General features: G+C 44.4%; 2 protein-coding genes across 2 annotated transcripts in view; both read right to left on the reverse strand.

Annotated features, from left to right (window-relative positions):
- LOC127375096 (cadherin-23-like) lies at nucleotides 1-25,991 on the reverse strand. The gene is given in 6 exon segments (XM_051420931.1): nucleotides 1-356; nucleotides 358-662; nucleotides 665-2,540; nucleotides 3,425-5,074; nucleotides 16,124-18,157; nucleotides 25,396-25,991. Coding segments are annotated over 6 exon segments (6,579 nt in total). The 5' UTR covers nucleotides 25,756-25,991; the 3' UTR covers nucleotides 1-2.
- The window catches only part of LOC127374232 (protocadherin beta-15-like), a 90,555-nt gene that overhangs the window by 15,342 nt on the left and 49,115 nt on the right, over nucleotides 1-26,098 (reverse strand). The gene's annotated exons all lie outside the window — the stretch shown is intronic.

Below are 26,098 nucleotides of genomic sequence, written 5' to 3' on the forward strand. Positions count from 1 at the left end.
CTTCAGGATGATGAACACAAGTTCAGTGACATGAAATGTGTTCCTACCTCAGGAGAACCATCACTGTCTCCAAATACGTCAGCAAAGTCACTTGGACTTTTCCTCAGAGTCTGGTCAGCAGGCAGTGTGTTGTCATTGTAAGATGTCACGAACTTAAAGTCACTGGTTCTAGATCCTGTTGTCAGGTATGCGTCATAATTGTAAGCGCTGCGTAAAGTTCCTGTGCCGTCAACATCTGCGTAATTAGGAGGAAGATAAGCGCTGGGGATGGCAACTGCTCCATCAAACAACAGTCTGGGCTTTCTCCTGCGACAAAACCTCACACCCAGGATGATGATGATGAAGGTCAGAAAAAAAGGTGGACACAGAAACCAGCGCGATGATCAGATAAGAGGTCAGTTTGGAATTCTTCTCATCATAAGAAATATCCTTCAGTTCTGGCACCTCAGCCAAGTTATCAGAAATAAGTAAATACATGGAACAGGTGGCAGAGAGAGAGGGCTGTCCGTTATCTTTCACTGACACAATAAGGTTCTGTTTCATGCTGTCTGATTCAGAAATGTCCCGTTGTGTCCTGATCTCTCCGCTGTGGAGACCAATAGTGAAAAGTCCCGGATCAGTGGATTTGACTATATGATAAGACAGCCAGGCGTTCTGTCCGAGTCCGCGTCCACCGCTATCACTTTGGACACCAGAGAGCCTCCGTGTGCAGCTTTGGGGACCAGCTCGGTCATGAACGAGTTGCCCTCCGGGGCGGGGTACAGTATCTGAGGAGAGTTGTCATTCACATCAGATATAAAGACACTGACGGTCACGTTGCTGCTGAGCGGAGGAGAACCGTTGTCTCTGGCCATCACGTGGACTTTAAAACTCCTGAACTGTTCATAATCAAACGACCTCACAGCGTGGATCACCCCCGTATCTCCGTTAACAGACAGATAGGAGGACACCGGGGCACCGTTCACCTCACCAGCTAACAGAGAATAAATCACTGTACCGTTTTGTCTCCAGTCGGGGTCTCGAGCAGTAACGGAACATAAAGTGGAGCCAGGTTTGTTATTTTCAGTCACATATGCGCTGTAGGACTGTTCCTCAAACACAGGTGGGTTGTCGTTGATGTCTGCTACAGATAACTGAACAGTTTTAGAGGAGGACAGAGGTGGAGAGCCCTCGTCAGTGGCAGTGATTGTAATGTTGTAATCAGACACTAGTTCACGGTCCAGTTGTCCTGTGGTCACCAGAGAATAATAGTTTTTAATAGAAGGAACCAACTTAAAAGGGGCGTTTTGTTGAATGGAGCAGCGGACCTGTTTGTTATTCTCAGAGTCTCTATCCTGTACATTAATGATGCCCACTTCTGTACCAGGTGATACATTCTCAGGTATGGGGTTAGACAGTGATTTCAGATATATAACTGGAGCATTGTCATTTATGTCTGTAATTTCAATTATTAAAGTTACATATGAAACTAATCCCAGACCATCTTTTGCACTTATTTGCATTTCATGGGATGAAACTTTCTCATAATCAATAGCTCCAGCTACTCGCACCTCTCCCGATTTAGAATCTAAGGAAAAAACGTTACTATTTTCATCTGTAACATGATCAAATCCATAGGTAATTTCGCTATTTAATCCCTCGTCTGCATCAGTTGCACTCACTGAGATCACCAATGTTTCCAGAGGAGAGTTTTCAGGCAGACTTGCTTTATAGACAGACTCACGAAACACTGGTACATTATCATTAGCATCCAGTACAGTGACGTGTATGACTACAGTACCTGATCTCTGAGGAGAGCCACCATCAAATGCGGTAAGCAATAACATAATCTCTTGTTTGTCCTCTCTGTCTAATTCTTTGTCTAAAACTAATTCGCAATATTTTCGTCCACCTGCTTTTGTGTTTACGTTTAATTTGAAATTGTCATTCTGCTGAAGAGAGTAGCCCTGAACAGAATTTTCTCCGATGTCTCCGTCATGTGCCTCTCCAAGAAGAAAACGTGCACCCTTAACAGCCGATTCCTGAATTTCAATCTTAAGTGAATCCTCTTTAAACTGCGGTGAATTATCATTCATATCTTGAACACGGATACTAATACGGTGCAGTTCTAGTGGATTTTCCAGTACGAGTTCCTGTTTTAAAACACATGATGCTTTTTTCGCACAAAGCCCTTCTCGGTCAATTCTTTCTTGTACGATCAATTCGCCGGTATTGAGGTTAACACCGCTGTATTGAACGCTGTTGTCCTCAGTATCAATACGAGCCTTGCGAGCAGACAGTCTGCCCAAGTCAAGTCCCAGATCTTTAGCGATATTTCCGATTACAGATCCCCGTTTCATCTCCTCCGGTATAGAGTAGCTCACGTCTCCATTGATGGGGTGGAGGGCCAGAAACAGAAAAGCAAGGCCGTAGCAGTGAAGCGAAAACCGGCAGTGTCCCATTTTTCTGACGACAAAAACTCCACTAATATTCAAGTTTTCAATACAATATATCAATGATGCATTCGTGATTGTCTTTGCTGTTCCCAAGTTAAACTGAAGTCAAATTACCAACCAGTTTTAGTCCAGTGCTGCAGAATACTGGACTCTGGCTTTGCATTTGACGACATAAAGGGGTGGGGAATGAACGTGCAATCTCGTGTACTGGTGCACACTGACACCTTGAGTATTTTTTTAGATACAGCAGTGGAATTTGTGATTTTCTTTTGAATGGATTTCGAAAGGAAACCTTTAAAAAGAAACATATGAATCCTAAAACAAACTTTGTACAAAACCTTTAGGATTGGCTTCCCTTACACTAACTGTGAAAGGACATATTATTATCTCATGTAATATATTCTCTCATCACAATTAGTAGTGGTAGGATAATCAAAATAATAATATTAATAGAAAAAGGAGAGAAAAAAACAATGACAAGAAATTTATTTTAGCTCATACTGCAAGCTGCTTCTATTGTTTCAGACTAACAACGCGGGAAAAAGAGGTGAATTGCAAAATGCCGGAAAATAAAACTATGTTCAGCACCATGGAACAGAGAAAGGAGGAGTTGAAATCTATGTGACAAGGCCGACAGGAGGACTGCAACAAAACAAAGTAAGAATAGCTACAAATATATTTTTGATTAGATGACCAAAACATTTAAATCGTGGGTGAAGTAAAGAAGACTGTGTGTGTGTGTGTGTGTGTGTGTGTGTGTGTGTGTGTGTGTATGCTGGGGAGGGAAGGTGGCTGAGGTCAAGGAACCTCCTAACAGATGCTTAGAGAGCTATTAAACATGTCTGCACGAACATTGACAAGCCCTGTCTGACTACAAGTGTTGTTTGAGAGAAAATGAATATTAAAACCGTAATGAGGTTACAACAAACCAAAATTCAGAAGACTATAACATTAAGCCGTATTTAGGAATTTTGGACCATTCAAAAATACGATTTAATTGTGTCTGTGGAAGTTAAAAGTAAAAAGGCCAAGTGAAAATTGAGTACTGCATAGAAAACGGGGGATGCCTTATTAAATACGAGCACAGATAATGTGAGACGTGTTCCTACCTCAGGAGAGTCATCACAATCTCCAAAGTCAGCAAAGTCACTTGGACTTTTCCTCAGAGTCTGGTCAGCAGGCAGTGTGTTGTCATTGTAAGATGTCACGAACTTAAAGTCACTGGTTCTAGATCCTGTTGTCAGGTATGCGTCATAATTGTAAGCGCTGCGTAAAGTTCCCGTGCCGTCAACATCTGCGTAATTAGGAGGGAGATAAGCGCTGGGGATGGCAACTGCTCCATCAAACAACAGTCTGGGCTTTCTCCTGCGACAAAACCTCACACCCAGGATGATGATGATGAAGGTCAGAAAAAAGGTGGACACAGAAACAAGCGCGATGATCAGATAAGAGGTCAGTTTGGAATTCTTCTCATCATAAGAAATATCCTTCAGTTCTGGCACCTCAGCCAAGTTATCAGAAATAAGTAAATACATGGAACAGGTGGCAGAGAGAGAGGGCTGTCCGTTATCTTTCACTGACACAATAAGGTTCTGTTTCATGCTGTCTGATTCAGAAATGTCCCGCTGTGTCCTGATCTCTCCGCTGTGGAGACCAATAGTGAAAAGTCCCGGATCAGTGGATTTGACTATGTGATAGGACAGCCAGGCGTTCTGTCCGGAGTCCGCGTCCACCGCTATCACTTTGGACACCAGAGAGCCTCCGTGTGCAGCTTTGGGGACCAGCTCGGTCATGAAGGAGTTGCCCTCAGGGGAGGGGTACAGTATCTGAGGAGAGTTGTCATTCACATCAGATATAAAGACACTGACGGTCACGTTGCTGCTGAGCGGAGGAGAACCGTTGTCTCTGGCCATCACGTGGACTTTAAAACTCCTGAACTGTTCATAATCAAACGACCTCACAGCGTGGATCACCCCCGTATCTCCGTTAACAGACAGATAGGAGGACACCGGGGCACCGTTCACCTCACCAGCTAACAGAGAATAAATCACTGTACCGTTTTGTCTCCAGTCGGGGTCTCGAGCAGTAACGGAACATAAAGTGGAGCCAGGTTTGTTATTTTCAGTCACATATGCGCTGTAGGACTGTTCCTCAAACACAGGTGGGTTGTCGTTGATGTCTGCTACAGATAACTGAACAGTTTTAGAGGAGGACAGAGGTGGAGAGCCCTCGTCAGTGGCAGTGATTGTAATGTTGTAGTCAGACAGTAGTTCACGGTCCAGTTGTCCTGTGGTCACCAGAGAATAATAGTTTTTAATAGAAGGAACCAACTTAAAAGGGGCGTTTTGCTGAATGGAGCAGCGGACCTGTTTGTTAGTCTCAGAGTCTCTATCCTGTACGTTAATGATGCCCACCTCTGTACCAGGTGACACATTCTCAGATATGGGGTTAGACAGTGATTTCAGATATATCACCGGTGAGTTGTCATTCACATCAGTGATGTCAATAATCACCTTTGCTTCTGAAGAGAGACCATAACCATCTTTGGCCTCAACAAATACTTCATATTTGGGTCCCTCTTCATAGTCGATGTCACCAGTTACACTAATTTCTCCAGTTTTCTCATCTAGTGAAAAAACCTTTTAATTTTTTAAAAAAAATCAAAAAAAAAAAAAAAAAACCCCCCCCCCCCCCCCCTCCGCCTGGGACGCAAAAACTAAAATAAAAAATGTAATTTTAAAAGGTTTTTCTTTCAGGTGGTTGGATATAAAGAACCGGAAAACAAAAAACCGGGGAGATAAAAAAAAAAAAAAAAAAAAAAAAAAAAAAAACAAAAGCACCAGAAAAGAGAACAAACACAAAAAACAAAAAAAAAATAATTAAATTTCCTCCCCTCCTCCCCCTCCCCAAAAACCAAAAAAAAAAAAAACAAACACAAATAACACCAACCCCAAGTCTAAAAAAAAAAAAAAAAAAAAGGGAAATTTGGTTAAAAAAAAAAATTTAAAAAAAAAATGGTCCCTTACCCAAAACTTTAAGCTGGAAAAAAAAAAAAACATTCCTTTGACGACTGACTACTTTATTTTAAAAAGTGTAGCAGCATAGACATAGGGCTGTCATGCGGCAGTTAATTGCACCTGCTGACCATTGGGGCGGCAGTATATAAGTACGGCCCTCCTTCTCGCACGCTCACTAACGCATCATTTCCGGGTCAGGTGTTTGCCTGTGCAGGTAATGCTCCATGCCGCTGCTGCGGCTACTGCTCTGTTTCATCTTTTACTGTGTCCTGTTGCTTAAAGCCTGCGTGTTTTCACTGCAGAGCAACGACCGAGTGCCCCGTGCTTTGTGCTCCATGCTCCGTTTAGACCTTGGTTCTCTCTGGCGGTGGTAAGTGTCCTCTCTCTCTGTTACACCGAATGCTATTCTGTAGCTAACGCTAGTGTGGTCACAGGTAGATGTCCGCTGCCGTGTGAGTCTCTCTCTCCCTCCCTCTCCCTGTGCAGGTTTGACTTTGAAAACAGGTATGCTACCTTAAATCTAACTCTCAAAAGCTTTGATTAATGTAGTTTAGCTATGCTAATGGTATGTTTATTGACAGGGAATGCTCGTCAGCTGGCCGAAATCTACAGGTGGCGATTCACGTGCCTTCACCACCAGCTGATTGGGACCGCTGCTGTTTTGTCTCTGTTTTGTCTCTGTTTTGTCTCTGTTTGTCTCTGCCTTGTCGCTGCTTTGTCGGTGTTTTGTCTATGCTTTGTCTACACTGACTTATTTACATTGCTTTGTCCGCACCGCTTTGCCTCTGTCGTTAAACACACGGTTGCTGTGTTTATACCGCTTTGTCGACTATATGTCTGCTGTTGTGCCCCTACTGCTAGCTGCATAGCTGTGTCTCTGCTGCTGTATGTGACATTGTCCCCTGCTTTGCCTCTGCAGTCACTTATTCCTTGCTGCCGTGTTCTGCGGCTCTGGCTGCTTGGTGGCTTCTGGCTACAGCCGGCTTGCATGGTGAACTGCAGACACCATACTTTTAATCTGTTTATCTCTTTTTATTTTAGCTGAACGATGGTGAGGAGTTAATCCCTTATTTTTGTATTACTTGTTTTGTTTATTGTTTTGATTAACTAGCTTGGTAAGCTTAATTGGTTAACTATTTCCTGCTTTATGTTGTATATTGTTTTTATTATATTATTTATATTTTGTGTTAAATACTTCCATTGTAACTTTTGTTTTCCCTTCTCAGTGGCTGCAGGCTGGTGGTGGTGTTGGTGACGTGGGTGGTGGTGTCCCTCCTTCTTGTGTGCTGTGCTTCCTTGGATTTGGTGATACCACAGTGTGTGACTGCCACGTGTGTCTGGGTGAACCCTTTTTCTTTAATTTAATTTTGTTGAGTCCCCTTCCCCTTCACCTGCTCTTTCCCCACCAGTAGGCCTCAGCCCCTGATTAGGCTCCCTTTTTCATTTATTGGGATGAATGCTATTTTTTTATAATGATATATATATTTATTAAATAAAGTATTTTTGTAAACTGGGAACCACGTGTCTTGCCTGTCGAGTGGAACGAACCTGTGTTTTTGGTCAGTGTAAAATAATTCCTTGGGTGCAATTCCCAAGGTGGCGTTGTCGTGCAACCTAAGATTCCCATTGAGAGAACATTCATTTTTGTTCGCAACCCCCGCCACAATCTGGCGTTGTCGGCAGGATCTACTCTTCCAACAGGCAAAGACGTGTGTTCCTTGTGGGTTTTATTTTTTTCCTTGTGTTTTTTTCTCTGGTGTACTAATGTTGTTTTTCTTGTAGGCATCTGCACGAATTTAAAGAGACAAAGCAGCAGTGGTTTCCAGTGGACCTTCGTGCCAGTTTTGGTGAGATTTGGTATAGCAGATTAGGCCTAGGTAGTAGTTTGAGCTTTATTGTAGCTATGGAGGAAGAGTTACAGGAACTTAGAGATCTGATTAAACAGTTAAAGGCTGATAATGAGCGGTTACGACAGGAACAGGCTGGCTCTAGTGCCTTACCGTCCACCTCTTTTGTGCCACCTACTGCCCCTTCTACTTCCAGTGTCCCTGTAACAGAGAGGCTGGTGTTTGTGCCCCGTGATAGGAAGTGTCCTGTTTTTAGGGGAAGGACGGGTATGGGGTTGAGTGAGTGGAGGGAGGAAATACAGGCGTGTATGAGGTCCCGGCGTTTATCCCGGTCTGACCAGGCCTTTTTCCTGTTTGACCACCTAGAGGGTGAAGCTAGGGAGGAGCTAAAGTATCGTCCTAGCACAGAGAGAGAGGACCCTGATAGAGTATTGGCTATTTTACAGGAGCTGTACGGGTGCTTGGAGTCTTATGTTGCTCTGCAGAAGGCTTTCTTCTCCAGAAGGCAGCAGGAGGGAGAGACTCTTCAGGAGTTCTCCCTTGCTTTGATGGGCCTCATGGAGAAGGTGAAGCAGCGTGCACCTACTGAAGTGCCAAATGCAGAAGCTCTTTTGAGAGACCAATTTGTTGAGCATGTGCTGGACAGTGCCCTGCGTCGTGAGTTGAAGCAGTTAGTGCGTAGACAGCCCAATTACACCCTGCTTGCTGTTAGAGCAGAGGCGATTCAGTGGGAGCTTGAAGGTCTACCCAGCGGTGTGAGGGGCCGCAGTCATTCAGTCCCCTTAGTGTTTGGTGTTCAGTATGGTGTTCAAGGTAACCCGCAGGGCGTTTCTTCCCCCCCCGTGTCAGAGATGGGTGAGATGAGGGAGATGCTACAGCGTCAGCAAGAGCAGCTTAATAAGCTCACTGAAAGCATTGCCCGGCTGCAGGTCTCTCATCAGCACAGTCACCCACCTCGTACTGGCCCAATGCTATGCAGGCGCTGCAATCAGCCTGGCCATTTTGCGAGGGAGTGTAGAGTGCATGCTCCCCGCTCACAATCCCATTCACAGCCTCCATCTAATCCTGGTAGGCAGTCTCATTTTGCTTCTGGGTCGGAAAACTAGTACCCACCAAACTGCAGAGTCACAGTTTGGGTGGGGCTGCTACTGGCTCACAAGCTGCTTCACGCGATTTGGATGCGTCTGGATTGATTTCGTCGTGTCCCCATTTAGATGTGGACATGGGTGGAGTGAAGGTTCCTTGTCTGGTAGACACCGGCTCCATGGTGTCTACTATTTCTGAGAGCTTTTTCCGCCAGCATCTCGAGCCTTGGGGCCAGGAGCGTCTCCGTTCTTGTCACTGGTTGGAGCTTAGAGCTGCCAACGGTCTGACTATTCCTTACCTTGGGTACTTGGAGCTTGACGTGCAACTTTGTGGTAAACTGATGCCCCACTGTGGTGTGTTGGTAGTGAGGGACCTACCTGGTGGGGTGCCTTCTAAAGTGCCGGGTATTTTGGGGATGAACGTGATCCGCAAGTGCTACCAGGAACTTTTTGGCCAGTATGGGGAAACGTTGTTTTCCCAGGTCTGTATCTCAAAGGCCCCTGAGCCAGTTGTGCAGGCACTGCAACAGTGCCATCGTGTTAGCGATGTCGCGTCCCAGGATGTTCCCGGGAAAGTGAAGGTCAGGGGTAAGAGGGGTTGGCAGATTCCTGGTGGGGTAATGAAAATCGTGGCAGCCACATGTTCTGAGCAGTACTCCGGGTCTACGGTGCTATTCGAGCCTTTAGAGGCTGGTTTACCTGCTGGGTTGCTTGCTTCCCCTTCTTTGGTTCGTGTCATCAGGGGCACCGCCTACATACCTGTCATTAATGTTGGCTGTAATGATGTTGTTTTGTACCCCCCGCACTGTTGTCGGCACACTGGATTTTGTGAATGTGGTCAGCCTTCCTTCCGGGGTCACTGAGGTGCCATCGGGTGTGGCCACCGTGTCTTCTCAGACCGCTTCCCCTAGTGTGCAGCAGGTGGAGAGTGTGGATTTGTCACCTTTGTCTGTGGAGGAACAGGGTCCAGTGAAGTCCCTGCTTCAACAGTATTCCTCAGTCTTTTCCATCGATGATACTGATCTGGGCTGTACAAATCTAATCTCCCATGACATCCCTTTGGTAGACGATACTCCAGTGAGGCAGCGCCATAGGCGCATCCCACCCTCAGAGTATGAGGTGGTGAAGGAGCACATCAATCGTCTACTCTCATCTCAAATCATTCGGGAGAGTAGCAGCCCCTATGCGTCCCCTATCGTGTTGGTACGAAAGAAAGATGGCAGCATGCGCATGTGTGTTGACTATAGGCAGCTCAATAGTAAGACCCGAAGAGATGCCTTTCCTCTGCCACGTATAGAGGAGTCATTGGATGCCTTGTCGGGTGCTCGCTGGTTCTCAACCCTGGACTTGACCAGTGGTTATAACCAGGTGCCAGTCACTGAGGCTGACCGGCCGAAGACTGCTTTTTGCACCCCTTTTGGTTTGTTCGAATGGAACAGAATGCCTTTTGGGCTCTGTAACGCGCCCAGCACTTTCCAGAGGTTAATGCAACGCATCTTTGGTGACCAGCAGTGTCAGTCCTTGCTGTTATATCTGGATGATATTGTGGTGTTTTCCTCTACTGTGGAACAGCATGTGGAGAGGCTCCAGGTGGTGCTGGAAAGACTTCGGCATGAGGGCCTCAAGGCCAAGCTCAGTAAGTGCTCATTCTTTCGTAAAGAGGTGAATTATTTGGGCCATGTGATTTCGGCCGACGGTGTCTCCACAGATCCAGGCAAGATTGACGTGGTTGCCAATTGGCCGATTCCTACCACTGCCTCAGAGCTTCGTTCCTTTCTTGGTTTTGCCAGTTACTATCGGCGCTTCGTGGAAGGATTTGCCCAACTGGCAGCTCCTCTGCATAGGGTGGTGGCCGAATGTGGTGGCACTAAGACCAATAAGAAGACTGAGCAGCGGCTGTCTAGGTGTTGGGATGATGAGTGTAACCAGAGCTTTGAAACACTGAAAGCTAAGCTCACCATGGCACCAGTGTTGGCTTATGCAGACTTTTCTCTTCCCTTCATCTTGGAAGTTGATGCAAGCTATGGTGGCTTGGGTGCAGTCCTTTCCCAGGCTCAGGCAGGCAAGGTGAGGCCTATAGCCTACGCTAGCAGGGGCCTGCGACCCACCGAGAGGAACATGGTAAATTACAGCTCCATGAAACTCGAGTTTTTGGCCCTTAAGTGGGCCATGACGGAGAAATTTCGAGAGTACTTGTTGGGTAACAAATGTGTGGTGTACACTGATAACAACCCCCTTAGTCATTTGTCTTCGGCTAAGCTGGCTGCTACTGAGCAGAGGTGGGCCGCCCAGTTAGCTTCTTTTGACTTCGAGATAAAGTACCGTTCAGGGAAGAGCAACACTAACGCAGATGCTCTCTCACGTCAGCATCCACCTGGTCCCCAGGATGTCGCTGCGATGCTTTCAGGCACTGCGATGCCCAATTCTTTGCAGCAAGCTCTGGGGTTGGGAAAGGCAGAGGCGACCCAGGCTGCCACTGCCGCCTTGCCCCAGCACACTTGTTCTGAACTCCATCTCGCTCAGCAGTCTGACCCTGTGATACAGGAACTGTTGCCTTTTTGGAGGGAGAACCAGCGTCCCAGTGGTGAGGAGCGGGCACGGCTCTCGCAGCCCACGCTGGTCTTGCTCAGGCAGTGGGATCGCCTACTGGAGAGGGACGGTGTCCTGTACCGAAGGGTGTGTCGTCCTGATGGGGCCGAAGCCATGTTTCAGTTGTTGTTGCCAAAAGCATGGGTAGATCAGGTTCTGACCCAGGTGCACCAGGAGCATGGTCACCAGGGGGTGGAGCGAACATTGGCGCTCCTTCGGTCCCGATGCTACTGGCCTGGTATGTCTTCCGAGGTGGCTCAATGGTGTCAGAGATGTGAGCGGTGTCAAGTGGCCAAAGATGTGCATCCAAAAGCACATAGCTTCATGGGGCATCTCTTGGCTTCCCGCCCTAATGAAATCCTTGCCATCGATTACACGACTCTAGAACCAGCCCAGAATGGTTTAGAGAATGTTTTGGTGCTTACAGATGTTTTTAGTAAGTACACTGTGGCTATCCCTACTCGGGATCAGCGTGCTGCTACTGTGGCCAGGGTTTTGGTGTCGGAGTGGTTTTATAAGTTTGGCGTCCCTGCTCGTTTGCATTCTGACCAGGGCCGTAACTTTGAAAGCACTCTCATTCAGCAGTTGTGTGACCTGTATGGGATTGTAAAATCACGCACTACCCCATACCATCCGGAAGGAAATGGTCAGTGCGAGCGTTTTAACCGGACGCTCCACAACTTGCTGCGTACCTTGCCAGTGTCCCGGAAAAGGGATTGGCATGTGTGTCTGCCTCAGGTGTTGTATTGTTATAACACAACTCCCCACCAGTCAACCAGAGAGTCACCCTTTTTCCTGATGTTCGGGCAGGAACCCAGACTGCCCATTGATTTCTTGTTGGGTCGAGTTGAGAGCCCTGTTGGTGGCTCTATCCATGAGTGGGTTCAAGAGCACCAAGCCCGTTTGCAAGTAGCATTTGAAGGAGCACGAGAGCGCTTGAAACATGCTGCTGATCGGCGGAAGCGAGTTCACGATCAGCATGTCAGAGATTTGCCATTGCAGGAAGGGCAGCTTGTGTATTTGCGTGACTTAAGTACTAGGGGGCCCCAGAAGATCCGGGATCGGTGGAGTTCTGTGAAGTATCGGGTGTTGAGAATGCCTAAAGAAGGCGGCGCGGTGTATACTATTGCGCCAATGGACAACGAGACCAAAGTCAGACAGGTCCACCGCACTAGGCTGAAGGCTGTTGTAATGGTGGACTCACCTGGTCATGCCACTTCTCATAACTCTACCTCTTGCGAGGAATCACCCCCAGCAGAGGAGCCTTCATTTGAGTATGATTTGTTGATCTTAGACCAACCATCTTATGTGGCCACTTCTGCCATGCCCTCCACCAGATCAGCTGTGTCTCAAGTGCCTGCAGCACCGTCCGGAGCATTAACATCTCTAGTCCTTCCCTCTGTCACTTGTCCTGATTCCAGTAACATGGGCCCACGCCGGACCACACGTCAAACGGCTGGTCAGCATTCAAATGTGCATCATTTCCCACGGTCTGCTGGAGATGCTTGTGCCGCTAATCCTCCTGCTTCTGTGTCCAACTCAGTATCTGCCTTGTTTAGACCTTGGAGTTAGCTTGTTGTACTAGCCTCACTTTGTTGATCGTCGGGACGACGATCCAAGGAGGCGGGGTAGAATGTAGCAGCATAGACATAGGGCTGTCATGCGGCAGTTAATTGCACCTGCTGACCATTGGGGCGGCAGTATATAAGTACGGCCCTCCTTCTCGCACGCTCACTAACGCATCATTTCCGGGTCAGGTGTTTGCCTGTGCAGGTAATGCTCCATGCCGCTGCTGCGGCTACTGCTCTGTTTCATCTTTTACTGTGTCCTGTTGCTTAAAGCCTGCGTGTTTTCACTGCAGAGCAACGACCGAGTGCCCCGTGCTTTGTGCTCCATGCTCCGTTTAGACCTTGGTTCTCTCTGGCGGTGGTAAGTGTCCTCTCTCTCTGTTACACCGAATGCTATTCTGTAGCTAACGCTAGTGTGGTCACAGGTAGATGTCCGCTGCCGTGTGAGTCTCTCTCTCCCTCCCTCTCCCTGTGCAGGTTTGACTTTGAAAACAGGTATGCTACCTTAAATCTAACTCTCAAAAGCTTTGATTAATGTAGTTTAGCTATGCTAATGGTATGTTTATTGACAGGGAATGCTCGTCAGCTGGCCGAAATCTACAGGTGGCGATTCACGTGCCTTCACCACCAGCTGATTGGGACCGCTGCTGTTTTGTCTCTGTTTTGTCTCTGTTTTGTCTCTGTTTTGTCTCTGTTTTGTCTCTGTTTTGTCTCTGCTTTGTCGCTGCCTTGTCGGTGTTTTGTCTATGCTTTGTCTACACTGATTTATTTACATTGCTTTGTCCGCACCGCTTTGCCTCTGCCGTTAAACACACGGTTGCTGTGTTTATACCGCTTTGTCGACTATATGTCTGCTGTTGTGCCCCTACTGCTAGCTGCATAGCTGTGTCTCTGCTGCTGTATGTGACATTGTCCCCTGCTTTGCCTCTGCAGTCACTTATTCCTTGCTGCCGTGTTCTGCGGCTCTGGCTGCTTGGTGGCTTCTGGCTACAGCCGGCTTGCATGGTGAACTGCAGACACCATACTTTTAATCTGTTTATCTCTTTTTATTTTAGCTGAACGATGGTGAGGAGTTAATCCCTTATTTTTGTATTACTTGTTTTGTTTATTGTTTTGATTAACTAGCTTGGTAAGCTTAATTGGTTAACTATTTCCTGCTTTATGTTGTATATTGTTTTTTATTATTATTATATTTTGTGTTAAATACTTCCATTGTAACTTTTGTTTTCCCTTCTCAGTGGCTGCAGGCTGGTGGTGGTGTTGGTGACGTGGGTGGTGGTGTCCCTCCTTCTTGTGTGCTGTGCTTCCTTGGATTTGGTGATACCACAGTGTGTGACTGCCACGTGTGTCTGGGTGAACCCTTTTTCTTTAATTTAATTTTGTTGAGTCCCCTTCCCCTTCACCTGCTCTTTCCCCACCAGTAGGCCTCAGCCCCTGATTAGGCTCCCTTTTTTCATTTATTGGGATGAATGCTATTTTTTTATAATGATATATATATATATTTATTAAATAAAGTATTTTTGTAAACTGGGAACCACGTGTCTTGCCTGTCGAGTGGAACGAACCTGTGTTTTTTTGGTCAGTGTAAAATAATTCCTTGGGTGCAATTCCCAAGGTGGCGTTGTCGTGCAACCTAAGATTCCCATTGAGAGAACATTCATTTTTGTTCGCAACCCCCGCCACACAAGCTTTATAATATCCTTCGGGAAAATTGGTGCATTGTCGTTTACATCCTGCACCTGCAGCGACAACCGGTGTAGCTCCAATGGATTCTCTAATAGCAAGTCAAATTTAAGAACACACGAAGGCTTTTCTCCACAATGCTCCTCTCTATCTATTCTTTCTGCAACCACTAAATCTCCGCTTCGAAGATTAATCCCACAATATTGTCTGTCGTTTCCTTCCATGTCAACACGAGCTTTACGAGCAGAAAGTCTGCCCACCTCCAATCCCAGATCCTTGGCGATATTTCCAATAACGGATCCGCGCTTCAGCTCCTCCTGTACAGAATAGCTCAGGTCTCCGTGTGCGTAATGCAGCAGAACAACAAAGAGAAATAAAAAGCCGTAGCTTGGAAGAACTCTCCGTGTATACACCATCCTCAGACAGTAGGCGTAGGCTGCTACACAAATTAAAAAACGTTAGTGTCTATTATACGAAATAATCATTAGATCAATGTATGTGCCGTCCAAGCATTAGTCGCCTTTGTTGAAGGCTATACAGAACAGGGTTGGTCAATCCCAATAATGGGTGGTGTGCAAAGCGGGCTGAACATTTGACTCCTTAGCTGGTCTATACTGACACCGTGAGGAATAAGAATATATAATCGTTTTACAGAAGGAACGCACATTATACTACAAATTCAGAGCTCGTTTGCAGGCAATGGTTGAATAGAAATATATTTTAATAATGTATTAAAAAAGTGATGAGTCGCTATCATGTTTATATATTTTCTTCAAGTGGAGTAAGAAGCTTCTTCCCATATTTGTAAGACTTTATAAACGAGATAGTGTCTCCTCCTGAAGAAATCCACATAGAAGATCTTGATAGTGACACAATATTGCCCGAAAGTTAAACAATGTTTTACCACTGAACATGTTCTTCCCCCTCATCTCTCTCTCTCTCTACAATTAAATAGATTGCAACAATTTGTTAAAAAGTATATACAAATCTGCCTTAAGCTTCCTCCAAAGACCACCTGAATTACACAATAACATCTAATTAAGGATAAATGATGTGTTCAAACAAAAGAAAATCAGCAAAGCAATAGTGTGCATTTTATGTTGAACAGGTGGAAAAGACACGTTAAATTTTTTTTTAACTTTGGGATTTAAAAACGATAAATAACAACACTTCCTGCCTAAAAAACCTTAACAACAGTAAAAATAAATAACGTGTAAGTGAGGTACACTCGTAAACCTTATTCACTAACATGAAATAACTTCCACTTTTTCTACTATTTTATTTATTTTCTCATCTTATCTTATAGCGAAATATAACTGTAATACAAAGCCTGCATACTGATTACAAAATGGCACAAAGATGTAGCAGAACACAAACTTGGTGAGTGAAAATGTAATATAAAAGGCTTTACAAAGTAAAAAAAATAGAAGACAAAGGCTGCAAATACATCACAAGTGCAACAGTGAGTTTCAGCACCAAGGACAGAGACACAACGATGAAGCTGCAGATCTACTCAACAGACACAGGAAGAGACACGGATAATTTTTCAAAAGAAAGAAAGCTTCAGGGAAATAGACATGAAAAAAGCTCAACAGCCTCGTTTCAAAGAACCCCCGATTTTGAAATATGTGCTTACAGTGGTTCCAAAAGTCCTCACTGAATTATTCATGCGTTATGACGCTCAGTGTGAATTTAGAAAGAAGGGAATCCAATAGTTATTTATTGCAAATTGTTCTAATTCTTAATGTTAAATTAAATTGCATAGGGTAACTTCAACTCATAGGCATGTTCCATTGTCAGAAATGACAAGAAATAAAAATACAAGTGATGACTGTAAGGGTATTAGTGTTGTCACGAAAAGTTTAAATGAGTCAGAAGGTACATGACATGTGTTCCTACCTCAGGAGAGTCATCACAATCTCCAAAGTCAGCAAAGTCACTAGGACATTTCCTCAGAGTCTGGTCAGCAGGCAGTGTGTTGTCATTGTAAGATGTCACGAACTTAAAGTCACTGGTTCTAGATCCTGTTGTCAGGTATGCGTCATAATTGTAAGCGCTGCGTAAAGTTCCTGTGCCGTCAACATCGGCGTAATTAGGAGGAAGATAAGCGCTGGGGATGGCAACTGCTCCATCAAACAACAGTCTGGGCTTTCTCCTGCGACAAAACCTCACACCCAGGATGATGATGATGAAGGTCAGAAAAAAGGTGGACACAGAAACCAGCGCGATGATCAGATAAGAGGTCAGTTTGGAATTATTCTCATCATAAGAAATATCCTTCAGTTCTGGCACCTCAGCCAAGTTATCAGAAATAAGTAAATACATGGAACAGGTGGCAGAGAGAGAGGGCTGTCCGTTATCTTTCACTGACACAATAAGGTTCTGTTTCATGCTGTCTGATTCAGAAATGTCCCGCTGTGTCCTGATCTCTCCGCTGTGGAGACCAATAGTGAAAAGTCCCGGATCAGTGGATTTGACTATATGATAGGACAGCCAGGCGTTCTGTCCGGAGTCCGCGTCCACCGCTATCACTTTGGACACCAGAGAGCCTCCGTGTGCAGCTTTGGGGACCAGCTCGGTCATGAGGGAGTTGCCCTTCGGGGAGGGGTACAGTATCTGAGGAGAGTTGTCATTCACATCAGATATAAAGACACTGACGGTCACGTTGCTGCTGAGCGGAGGAGAACCGTTGTCTCTGGCCATCACGTGGACTTTAAAACTCCTGAACTGTTCATAATCAAACGACCTCACAGCGTGGATCACCCCCGTATCTCCGTTAACAGACAGATAGGAGGACACCGGGGCACCGTTCACCTCACCAGCTAACAGAGAATAAATCACTGTACCGTTTTGTCTCCAGTCGGGGTCTCGAGCAGTAACGGAACATAAAGTGGAGCCAGGTTTGTTATTTTCAGTCACATATGCGCTGTAGGACTGTTCGTCAAACACAGGTGGGTTGTCGTTGATATCTGCTACAGATAACTGAACAGTTTTAGAGGAGGACAGAGGTGGAGAGCCCTCGTCAGTGGCAGTGATTGTAATGTTGTAATCAGACACTAGTTCACGGTCCAGTTGTCCTGTGGTCACCAGAGAATAATAGTTTTTAATAGAAGGAACCAACTTAAAAGGGACGTTTTGCTGAATGGAGCAGCGGACCTGTTTGTTAGTCTCAGAGTCTCTATCCTGTACATTAATGATGCCCACCTCTGTACCAGGTGACACATTCTCGGGTATGGGGTTAGACAGTGATTTCAGATATATAACAGGAGCATTATCATTCGCATCAGTGATATAAATAATCACCTTTGCTTCTGAAGAGAGACCATAGCCATCTTTGGCTTCTACAAATACTTCATATTTGGGTCCCTCTTCATAATCTATGTCACCTGTTACACTAATTTCTCCGGTTTTCTCATCAAGTGAAAAAAGCTTTTGTAATTTATCAGAGATTCGGCCAAATTCATATGTAACCTCTCCGTTCACACCTTCGTCTGAGTCTGATGCACTTACAGTGATAACTGGGGTTTTCATAGGTGAGTTCTCCGGTAAAGTGGCTGTATATACGGCCTCCGTAAACACTGGGGCGTTATCATTAGCATCCAGTACAATGACGTGTATGACTACAGTCCCGGATCTCTGAGGAGAGCCACCATCCACAGCTGTGAGCAATAATTTCATTTCTTGCTGCTCCTCTCGGTCTAACTCCTTATCCAAAACCAACTCACCATATTTACTGCCAGCTCTAGTAGTCTGAATACTCAACACAAAGTGGGGATTTTGTTGCAGAATGTAGCTTTCAACGGAGTTCTTGCCTATGTCTGCGTCTTGTGCTGCATTAACGCGATACTTTGCTCCCTTGACAGCTGACTCTCTAATTTCAAGCTTTATAATATCCTTCGGGAAAATTGGTGCATTGTCGTTTACATCCTGCACCTGCAGCGACAACCGGTGAAGCTCCAATGGATTCTCTAATAGCAAGTCGAATTTAAGAACACACGAAGGCTTTTCTCCACAATGCTCCTCTCTATCTATTCTTTCTGCAACCACTAAATCTCCACTTCGAAGATTAATCCCACAATATTGTCTGTCATTTCCTTCCATGTCAACACGAGCTTTACGAGCAGAAAGTCTGCCCACCTCCAATCCCAGATCCTTGGCGATATTTCCAATAACGGATCCGCGCTTCAGCTCCTCCTGTACAGAATAGCTCAGGTCTCCGTGTGCGTAATGCAACACAACAACAAAGAGAAAGAAAAGTCCGTAGCTTCGAAGAACTTTCCGTGTATACACCATCCTCAGACAGTAGGCTGCTACACAAATTAAAAAACGTTAGTGTCCATTATACGAAATAATCATTAGATCAATGTATGTGCCGTCCAACCATAAATCGCCTTTGTTGAAGGCTATATAGAACAGGGTTGGTCAATCCCAATAATGGGTGGTGTGCAAAGCGGGCTGAACATTTGACTACTTAGCTGGTCTATACTGACACCGTGAGGAATAAGAATATATAACCGTTTTACAGAAGGGATGCACATTATCCTACAAATTCAGAGCTCGTTTGCAGGCAATGGTTTAATAGAAATATATTTTAATAGTGTATAAAAAAGATGTAATGAGTCGATATCATGTTTATATATTTTCTTCAAGTGGAGTAAGAAGGTTCTTCCCATATTTGTAAGACTTTATAAACGAGATATTGTCTCTTCCTGTAGAAATCCACATAAAAGATCTTGATAGTGACACAATATTGCCCGAAAGTTAAACAATGTTTTACCTCTGAACATGTTCTTCCCCCTCATCTCCCTCTCTCTCTCTCTCTCTCTCTCTCTCTACAATTAAATAGATTGCAATAATTTGTTAAGTGTATATACAAATCTGCCTCAAGTTTCCTCCAAAGACCACCTGAATTACACAACAACATCTAATTAAAGTTAAATTATGTGTTCAAACAAAAGAAAATCAGCAAAGCAACAGTGTGCATTTTATGTTGAACAGGTGGAAAAGACACGTTTAAATTAAATTTTACTGTGGTATTTAAAAAAGATAAATAACAATACTTCCTGCCTTAAAAACCTTAATAACAGTAAAAATAAATAATGTGTAACTGAGGTACACTTTTAACCTTATTCACTAACATGAAATAACTTCCACTTTTTCTACTATTTTTTTTATTTTCTCATCTTATCTTATAGCAAAATATAACTGTAATACAAAGCCTGCATACTGATTACAAAATGGCACAAAGATGTAGCAGAACACAAACTTGGTGAGTGAAAATGTAATATAAAAGGCTTTACAAAGCAAGAAATAAGAAGACAGAGGGCTGAAAATACATCACAACTGCAACAGTGAGTTTCAGCACCAAAGACAGAGACACAACGATGAAGCTGCATATCTACTCAACTCAACCGTTTGTATTCGTCAACAATATTGAATTATATATTTGATTATAGTTTTCGTCATTGAACACCATTTACGTTGCGTCTCGTCTCGTTTCCGTCACGTGATAAAGGTTCTTTGACGACGAAATTTAGTCATATTTTTCGTTGACGAAAGCAACACTATAAACCACCACAGACGAGAATAATGCAACTGAAAAGAGTCAAAGCAATAGAAAATAATGGCTTCTTCAGGATGATGAACACAAGTTCAGTGATATGAAACGTGTTCCTACCTCAGGAGAACCATCACAATCTCCAAAGTCAGCAAAGTCACTAGGACTTTTCCTCAGAGTCTGGTCAGCAGGCAGTGTGTTGTCATTGTAAGATGTCACGAACTTAAAGTCACTGGTTCTAGATCCTGTTGTCAGATATGCGTCATAATTGTAAGCGCTGCGTAAAGTTCCTGTGCCGTCAACATCTGCGTAATTAGGAGGGAGATAAGCGCTGGGGATGGCAACTGCTCCATCAAACAACAGTCTGGGCTTTCTCTTGCGACAAAACCTCACACCCAGGATGATGATGATGAAGGTCAGAAAAAAGGTGGACACAGAAACCAGCGCGATGATCAGATAAGAGGTCAGTTTGGAATTCTTCTCATCATAAGAAATATCCTTCAGTTCTGGCACCTCAGCCAAGTTATCAGAAATAAGTAAATACATGGAGCAGGTGGCAGAGAGAGAGGGCTGTCCGTTATCTTTCACTGACACAATAAGGTTCTGTTTCATGCTGTCTGATTCAGAAATGTCCCGCTGTGTCCTGATCTCTCCGCTGTGGAGACCAATAGTGAAAAGTCCCGGATCAGTGGATTTGACAATATGATAGGACAGCCAGGCATTCTGTCCGGAGTCCGCGTCCACCGCTATCACTTTGGACACCAGAGAGCCTCCGTGTGCAGCTCTGGGGACCAGCTCGGTCATGAAGGAGTTGCCCTCCGGGGCGGGGTACAGTATCTGAGGAGAGTTGTCATTCACATCAGATATAAAGACACTGACGGTCACGTTGCTGCTGAGCGGAGGAGAACCGTTGTCTCTGGCCATCACGGGGACTTTAAAACTCCTGAACTGTTCATAATCAAACGACCTCACAGAGTGGATCACCCCCGTGTCTCCGTTAACAGACAGATAGGAGGACACCGGGGCACCGTTCACCTCACCAGCTAACAGAGAATAAATCACTGTACCGTTTTGTCTCCAATCGGGGTCTCGAGCAGTAACGGAACATAAAGTGGAGCCAGGTTTGTTATTTTCAGTCACATATGCGCTGTAGGACTGTTCCTCAAACACAGGTGGGTTGTCGTTGATGTCTGCTACAGATAACTGAACAGTTTTAGAGGAGGACAGAGGTGGAGAGCCCTCGTCAGTGGCAGTGATTGTAATATTGTAATCAGACACTAGTTCACGGTCCAGTTGTCCTGTGGTCACCAGAGAATAATAGTTTTTAATAGAAGGAACCAACTTAAAAGGGACGTTTTGTTGAATGGAGCAGCGGACCTGTTTGTTAGTCTCAGAGTCTCTATCCTGTACATTAATGATGCCCACCTCTGTACCAGGTGATACATTCTCAGGTATAGGGTTATTCAGTGATTTCAGAAATATAACTGGAGCATTGTCATTTATGTCTGTAATTTCAATTATCAAAGTTGCATATGAAACTAATCCCAGACCATCTTTTGCACTTATTTGCATTTCATGGGATGAAACTTTCTCATAATCAATAGCTCCAGCTACTCGTACCTCTCCCGATTTAGAATCTAAGGAAAATACGTTGCTATTTTCATCTGTAACATGATCAAATCCATAGGTAATTTCGCTATTTAATCCCTCATCTGCATCAGTTGCACTCACTGAGATCACCAATGTATCCAGAGGAGAGTTTTCAGGCAGACTTGCTTTGTAGACAGACTGACTAAACACTGGTACATTATCATTAGCATCCAGTACAGTGACGTGTATGACTACAGTACCTGATCTCTGAGGAGAGCCACCATCAAATGCGGTAAGCAATAACATAATCTCTTGTTTTTCCTCTCTGTCTAATTCTTTGTCTAAAACTAATTCGCAATATTTTCTTCCACCTGCTTTTGTGTTTACGTTTAATTTGAAATTGTCATTCTGCTGGAGGGAGTAAGCTTGAATAGCATTTTCTCCGATGTCTGCATCGTGTGCCTCTCCAAGAAGAAACCGTTCGCCTTTGTCCGCTGATTCCTGAATTTCAATCTTAAGTGAATCCTCTTTAAACTGCGGTGAATTATCATTAATATCTTGAACGCGTATACTAATACGGTGCAATTCTAGTGGATTTTCCAGTACGAGTTCCTGTTTTAAAACACATGATGCTTTTTTCGCACAAAGCCCTTCTCGGTCAATTCTTTCTTGTACGATCAATTCGCCGGTATTGAGGTTAACACCGCTGTATTGAACGTTGCTGTCCTCAGTATCAATACGAGCCTTGCGAGCAGACAGTCTGCCCAAGTCAAGTCCCAGATCTATAGCGATATTTCCGATTACAGATCCCCGTTTCATCTCCTCCGGTATAGAGTAGCTCACGTCTCCATTGATGGGGTGGAGGGCCAGAAACAGAAAAGCAAGGCCGTAGCAGTGAAGCGAAAATCGGTAGTGTCCCATTTTTCCGACGACAAAAACTCCACTAATATTCAAGTTTTCAAAACAATATATCAATGATGCATTCGTGATTGTCTTTGCTATTCCCAAGTTAAACTGATATCAAATTACCAACCAGTTTTAGTCCAGTGCTGCAGAATACTGGACTCTGGCTTTGCATTTGACGACATAAAGGGGTGGGGAATGAACGTGCAATCTCGTGTACTGGTGCACACTGACACCTTGAGTATCTTTTTAGATACAGCAGGGGAATTTATGATTTTCTTTTGAATGGATTTCAAAAGGAAACCTTTAAAAAGAAACATATGAATCCTAAAACAAACTTTATACAAAACCTTTAGGATTGGCTTCCCTTACACTAACTGCGAAAGGAGATATTATTATCTCATGTAATATATACTCTCATTACGATAAGTAGTGGTATGATAATCAAAATAATAATATTAATAGAAAAAGGAGAGAAAAAAACACTGACAAGAAATTTATATTAGCTCATACTGCAAGCTGCTTCTATTGTTTTAGACTAACAACGCGGGAAACAGAGGTGAATTGCAAAATGCCGGGAAAAAAAATATGTTCAGCACCATGGACAGAGAAAGGAGGAGTTTAAATCTATGTGACAAGGCCGGCAGGAGGACTGCAACAAAACAAAGTAAGAATAGCTTCAAATATATTTTTGATTAGATGACCAAAACATTTAAATCGTGGGTGAAGTAAAGAAGACTGTGTGTGTGTGTGTGTATGCTGGGGAGGGAAGGTGGCTGAGGTCAAGGAACCTCCTAACAGATGCTTAGAGAGCTATTAAACATGTCTGCACGAACATTGACAAGCCCTGTCTGACTACAAGTGTTGTTTGAGAGAATATTAAAACCGTAATGAGGTTACAACAAACCAAAATTCAGAAGACTATAACATTAAGCCGTATTTAGGAATTTTGGACCATTCAAAAATACGATTTAATTGTGTCTGTGGAAGTTAAAAGTAAAAAGGCCAAGTGAAAATTGAGTACTGCATAGAAAACGGGGGATGCCTTATTAAATACGAGCACAGATAATGTGAGACGTGTTCCTACCTCAGGAGAGTCATCACAATCTCCAAAGTCAGCAAAGTCACTTGGACTTTTCCTCAGAGTCTGGTCAGCAGGCAATGTGTTGTCATTGTAAGATGTCACGAACTTAAAGTCACTGGTTCTAGATCCTGTTGTCAGATATGCGTCATAATTGTAAGCGCTGCGTAAAGTTCCTGTGCCGTCAACATCTGCGTAATTAGGAGGAAGATAAGCGCTGGGGATGGCAACTGCTCCATCAAACAACAGTCTGGGCTTTCTCCTGCGACAAAATCTCACACCCAGAATGATGATGATGAAGGTCAGAAAAAAGGTGGACACAGAAACCAGCGCGATGATCAGATAAGAGGTCAGTTTGGAATTCTTCTCATCATAAGAAATATCCTTCAGTTCTGGCACCTCAGCCAAGTTATCAGAAATAAGTAAATACATGGAACAGGTGGCAGAGAGAGAGGGCTGTCCGTTATCTTTCACTGACACAATAAGGTTCTGTTTCATGCTGTCTGATTCAGAAATGTCCCGCTGTGTCCTGATCTCTCCGCTGTGGAGACCAATAGTGAAAAGTCCCGGATCAGTGGATTTGACTATATGATAAGACAGCCAGGCGTTCTGTCCGGAGTCCGCGTCCACCGCTATCACTTTGGACACCAGAGAGCCTCCGTGTGCAGCTTTGGGGACCAGCTCGGTCATGAAGGAGTTGCCCTCCGGGGCGGGGTACAGTATCTGAGGAGAGTTGTCATTCACATCAGATATAAAGACACTGACGGTCACGTTGCTGCTGAGCGGGGGAGAACCGTTGTCTCTGGCCATCACGTGGACTTTAAAACTCCTGAACTGTTCATAATCAAACGACCTCACAGCGTGGATCACCCCCGTGTCTCCGTTAACAGACAGATAGGAGGACACCGGGGCACCGTTCACCTCACCAGCTAACAGAGAATAAATCACTGTACCGTTTTGTCTCCAGTCGGGGTCTCGAGCAGTAACGGAACATAAAGTGGAACCAGGTTTGTTATTTTCAGTCACATATGCGCTGTAGAACTGTTCCTCAAACACAGGTGGGTTGTCGTTGATGTCTGCTACAGATAACTGAACGGTTTTAGAGGAGGACAGAGGTGGAGAGCCCTCGTCAGTGGCAGTGATTGTAATGTTGTAGTCAGACACTAGTTCACGGTCCAGTTGTCGTGTGGTCACCAGAGAATAATAGTTTTTAATAGAAGGAACCAACTTAAAAGGGACGTTTTGCTGAATGGAGCAGCGGACCTGTTTGTTAGTCTCAGAGTCTCTATCCTGTACATTAATGATGCCCACCTCTGTACCAGGTGACACATTCTCAGATATGGGGTTAGACAGTGATTTCAGATATATCACCGGTGAGTTGTCATTCACATCAGTGATATCAATAATCACCTTTGCTTCTGAAGAGAGACCATAACCATCTTTGGCCTCAACAAATACTTCATATTTGGGTCCCTCTTCATAGTCGATGTCACCAGTTACACTAATTTCTCCAGTTTTCTCATCTAGTGAAAAAAGCTTTTGTAATTTATCAGAATTTCGGCTAAACTCATATGTAACCTCTCCGTTCACACCTTCGTCTGCGTCTGATGCACTTACAGTGATAATTGGAGTTTTCATAGGTGAGTTTTCCGGTAATGTGGCTGTATATACGGCCTCCGTAAACACTGGGGCGTTATCATTAGCATCCAGTACAATGACGTGTATGACTACAGTCCCGGATCTCTGAGGAGAGCCACCATCCACAGCTGTGAGTAATAATTTCATTTCTTGCTGCTCCTCTCGGTCTAACTCCTTATCCAAAACCAACTCACCATATTTACTGCCAGCACTAGTCGTCTGAATACTAAACAGAAAGTGGGGATTTTGTTGCAAAATGTAGCTTTCAACGGAGTTCTTGCCTATGTCTGCATCTTGCGCTGCATTAACACGATACTTTGCTCCCTTGTCAGCTGACTCTGTTATTTCAAGCTTTATAATATCCTTCGGGAAAATTGGTGCATTGTCGTTTACATCCTGCACCTGCAGCGACAACCGGTGTAGCTCCAATGGATTCTCTAATAGCAAGTCGAATTTAAGAACACACGAAGGCTTTTCTCCACAATGCTCCTCTCTATCTATTCTTTCTGCAACCACTAAATCTCCGGTTCGAAGATTAATCCCACAATATTGTCTGTCGTTTCCTTCCATGTCAACACGAGCTTTACGAGCAGAAAGTCTGCCCACCTCCAATCCCAGATCCTTGGCGATATTTCCAATAACGGATCCGCGCTTCAGCTCCTCCTGTACAGAATAGCTCAGGTCTCCGTGTGCGTAATGCAGCAGAACAACAAAGAGAAATAAAAAGCCGTAGCTTGGAAGAACTCTCCGTGTATACACCATCCTCAGACAGTAGGCTGCTACACAAATTAAAAAACGTTAGTGTCTATTATACGAAATAATCATTAGATCAATGTATGTGCCGTCCAAGCATTAGTCGCCTTTGTTGAAGGCTATACAGAACAGGGTTGGTCAATCCCAATAATGGGTGGTGTGCAAAGCGGGCTGAACATTTGACTCCTTAGCTGGTCTATACTGACACCGTGAGGAATAAGAATATATAACCGTTTTACAGAAGGGATGCACATTATCCTACAAATTCAGAGCTCGTTTGCAGGCAATGGTTGAATAGAAATATATTTTAATAATGTATTAAAAAAGTGATGAGTCGCTATCATGTTTATAT

Source organism: Dicentrarchus labrax, unplaced genomic scaffold, assembly GCF_905237075.1.
Source record: "Dicentrarchus labrax unplaced genomic scaffold, dlabrax2021, whole genome shotgun sequence".
Classification (NCBI taxonomy): Eukaryota; Metazoa; Chordata; class Actinopteri; family Moronidae; genus Dicentrarchus; species Dicentrarchus labrax.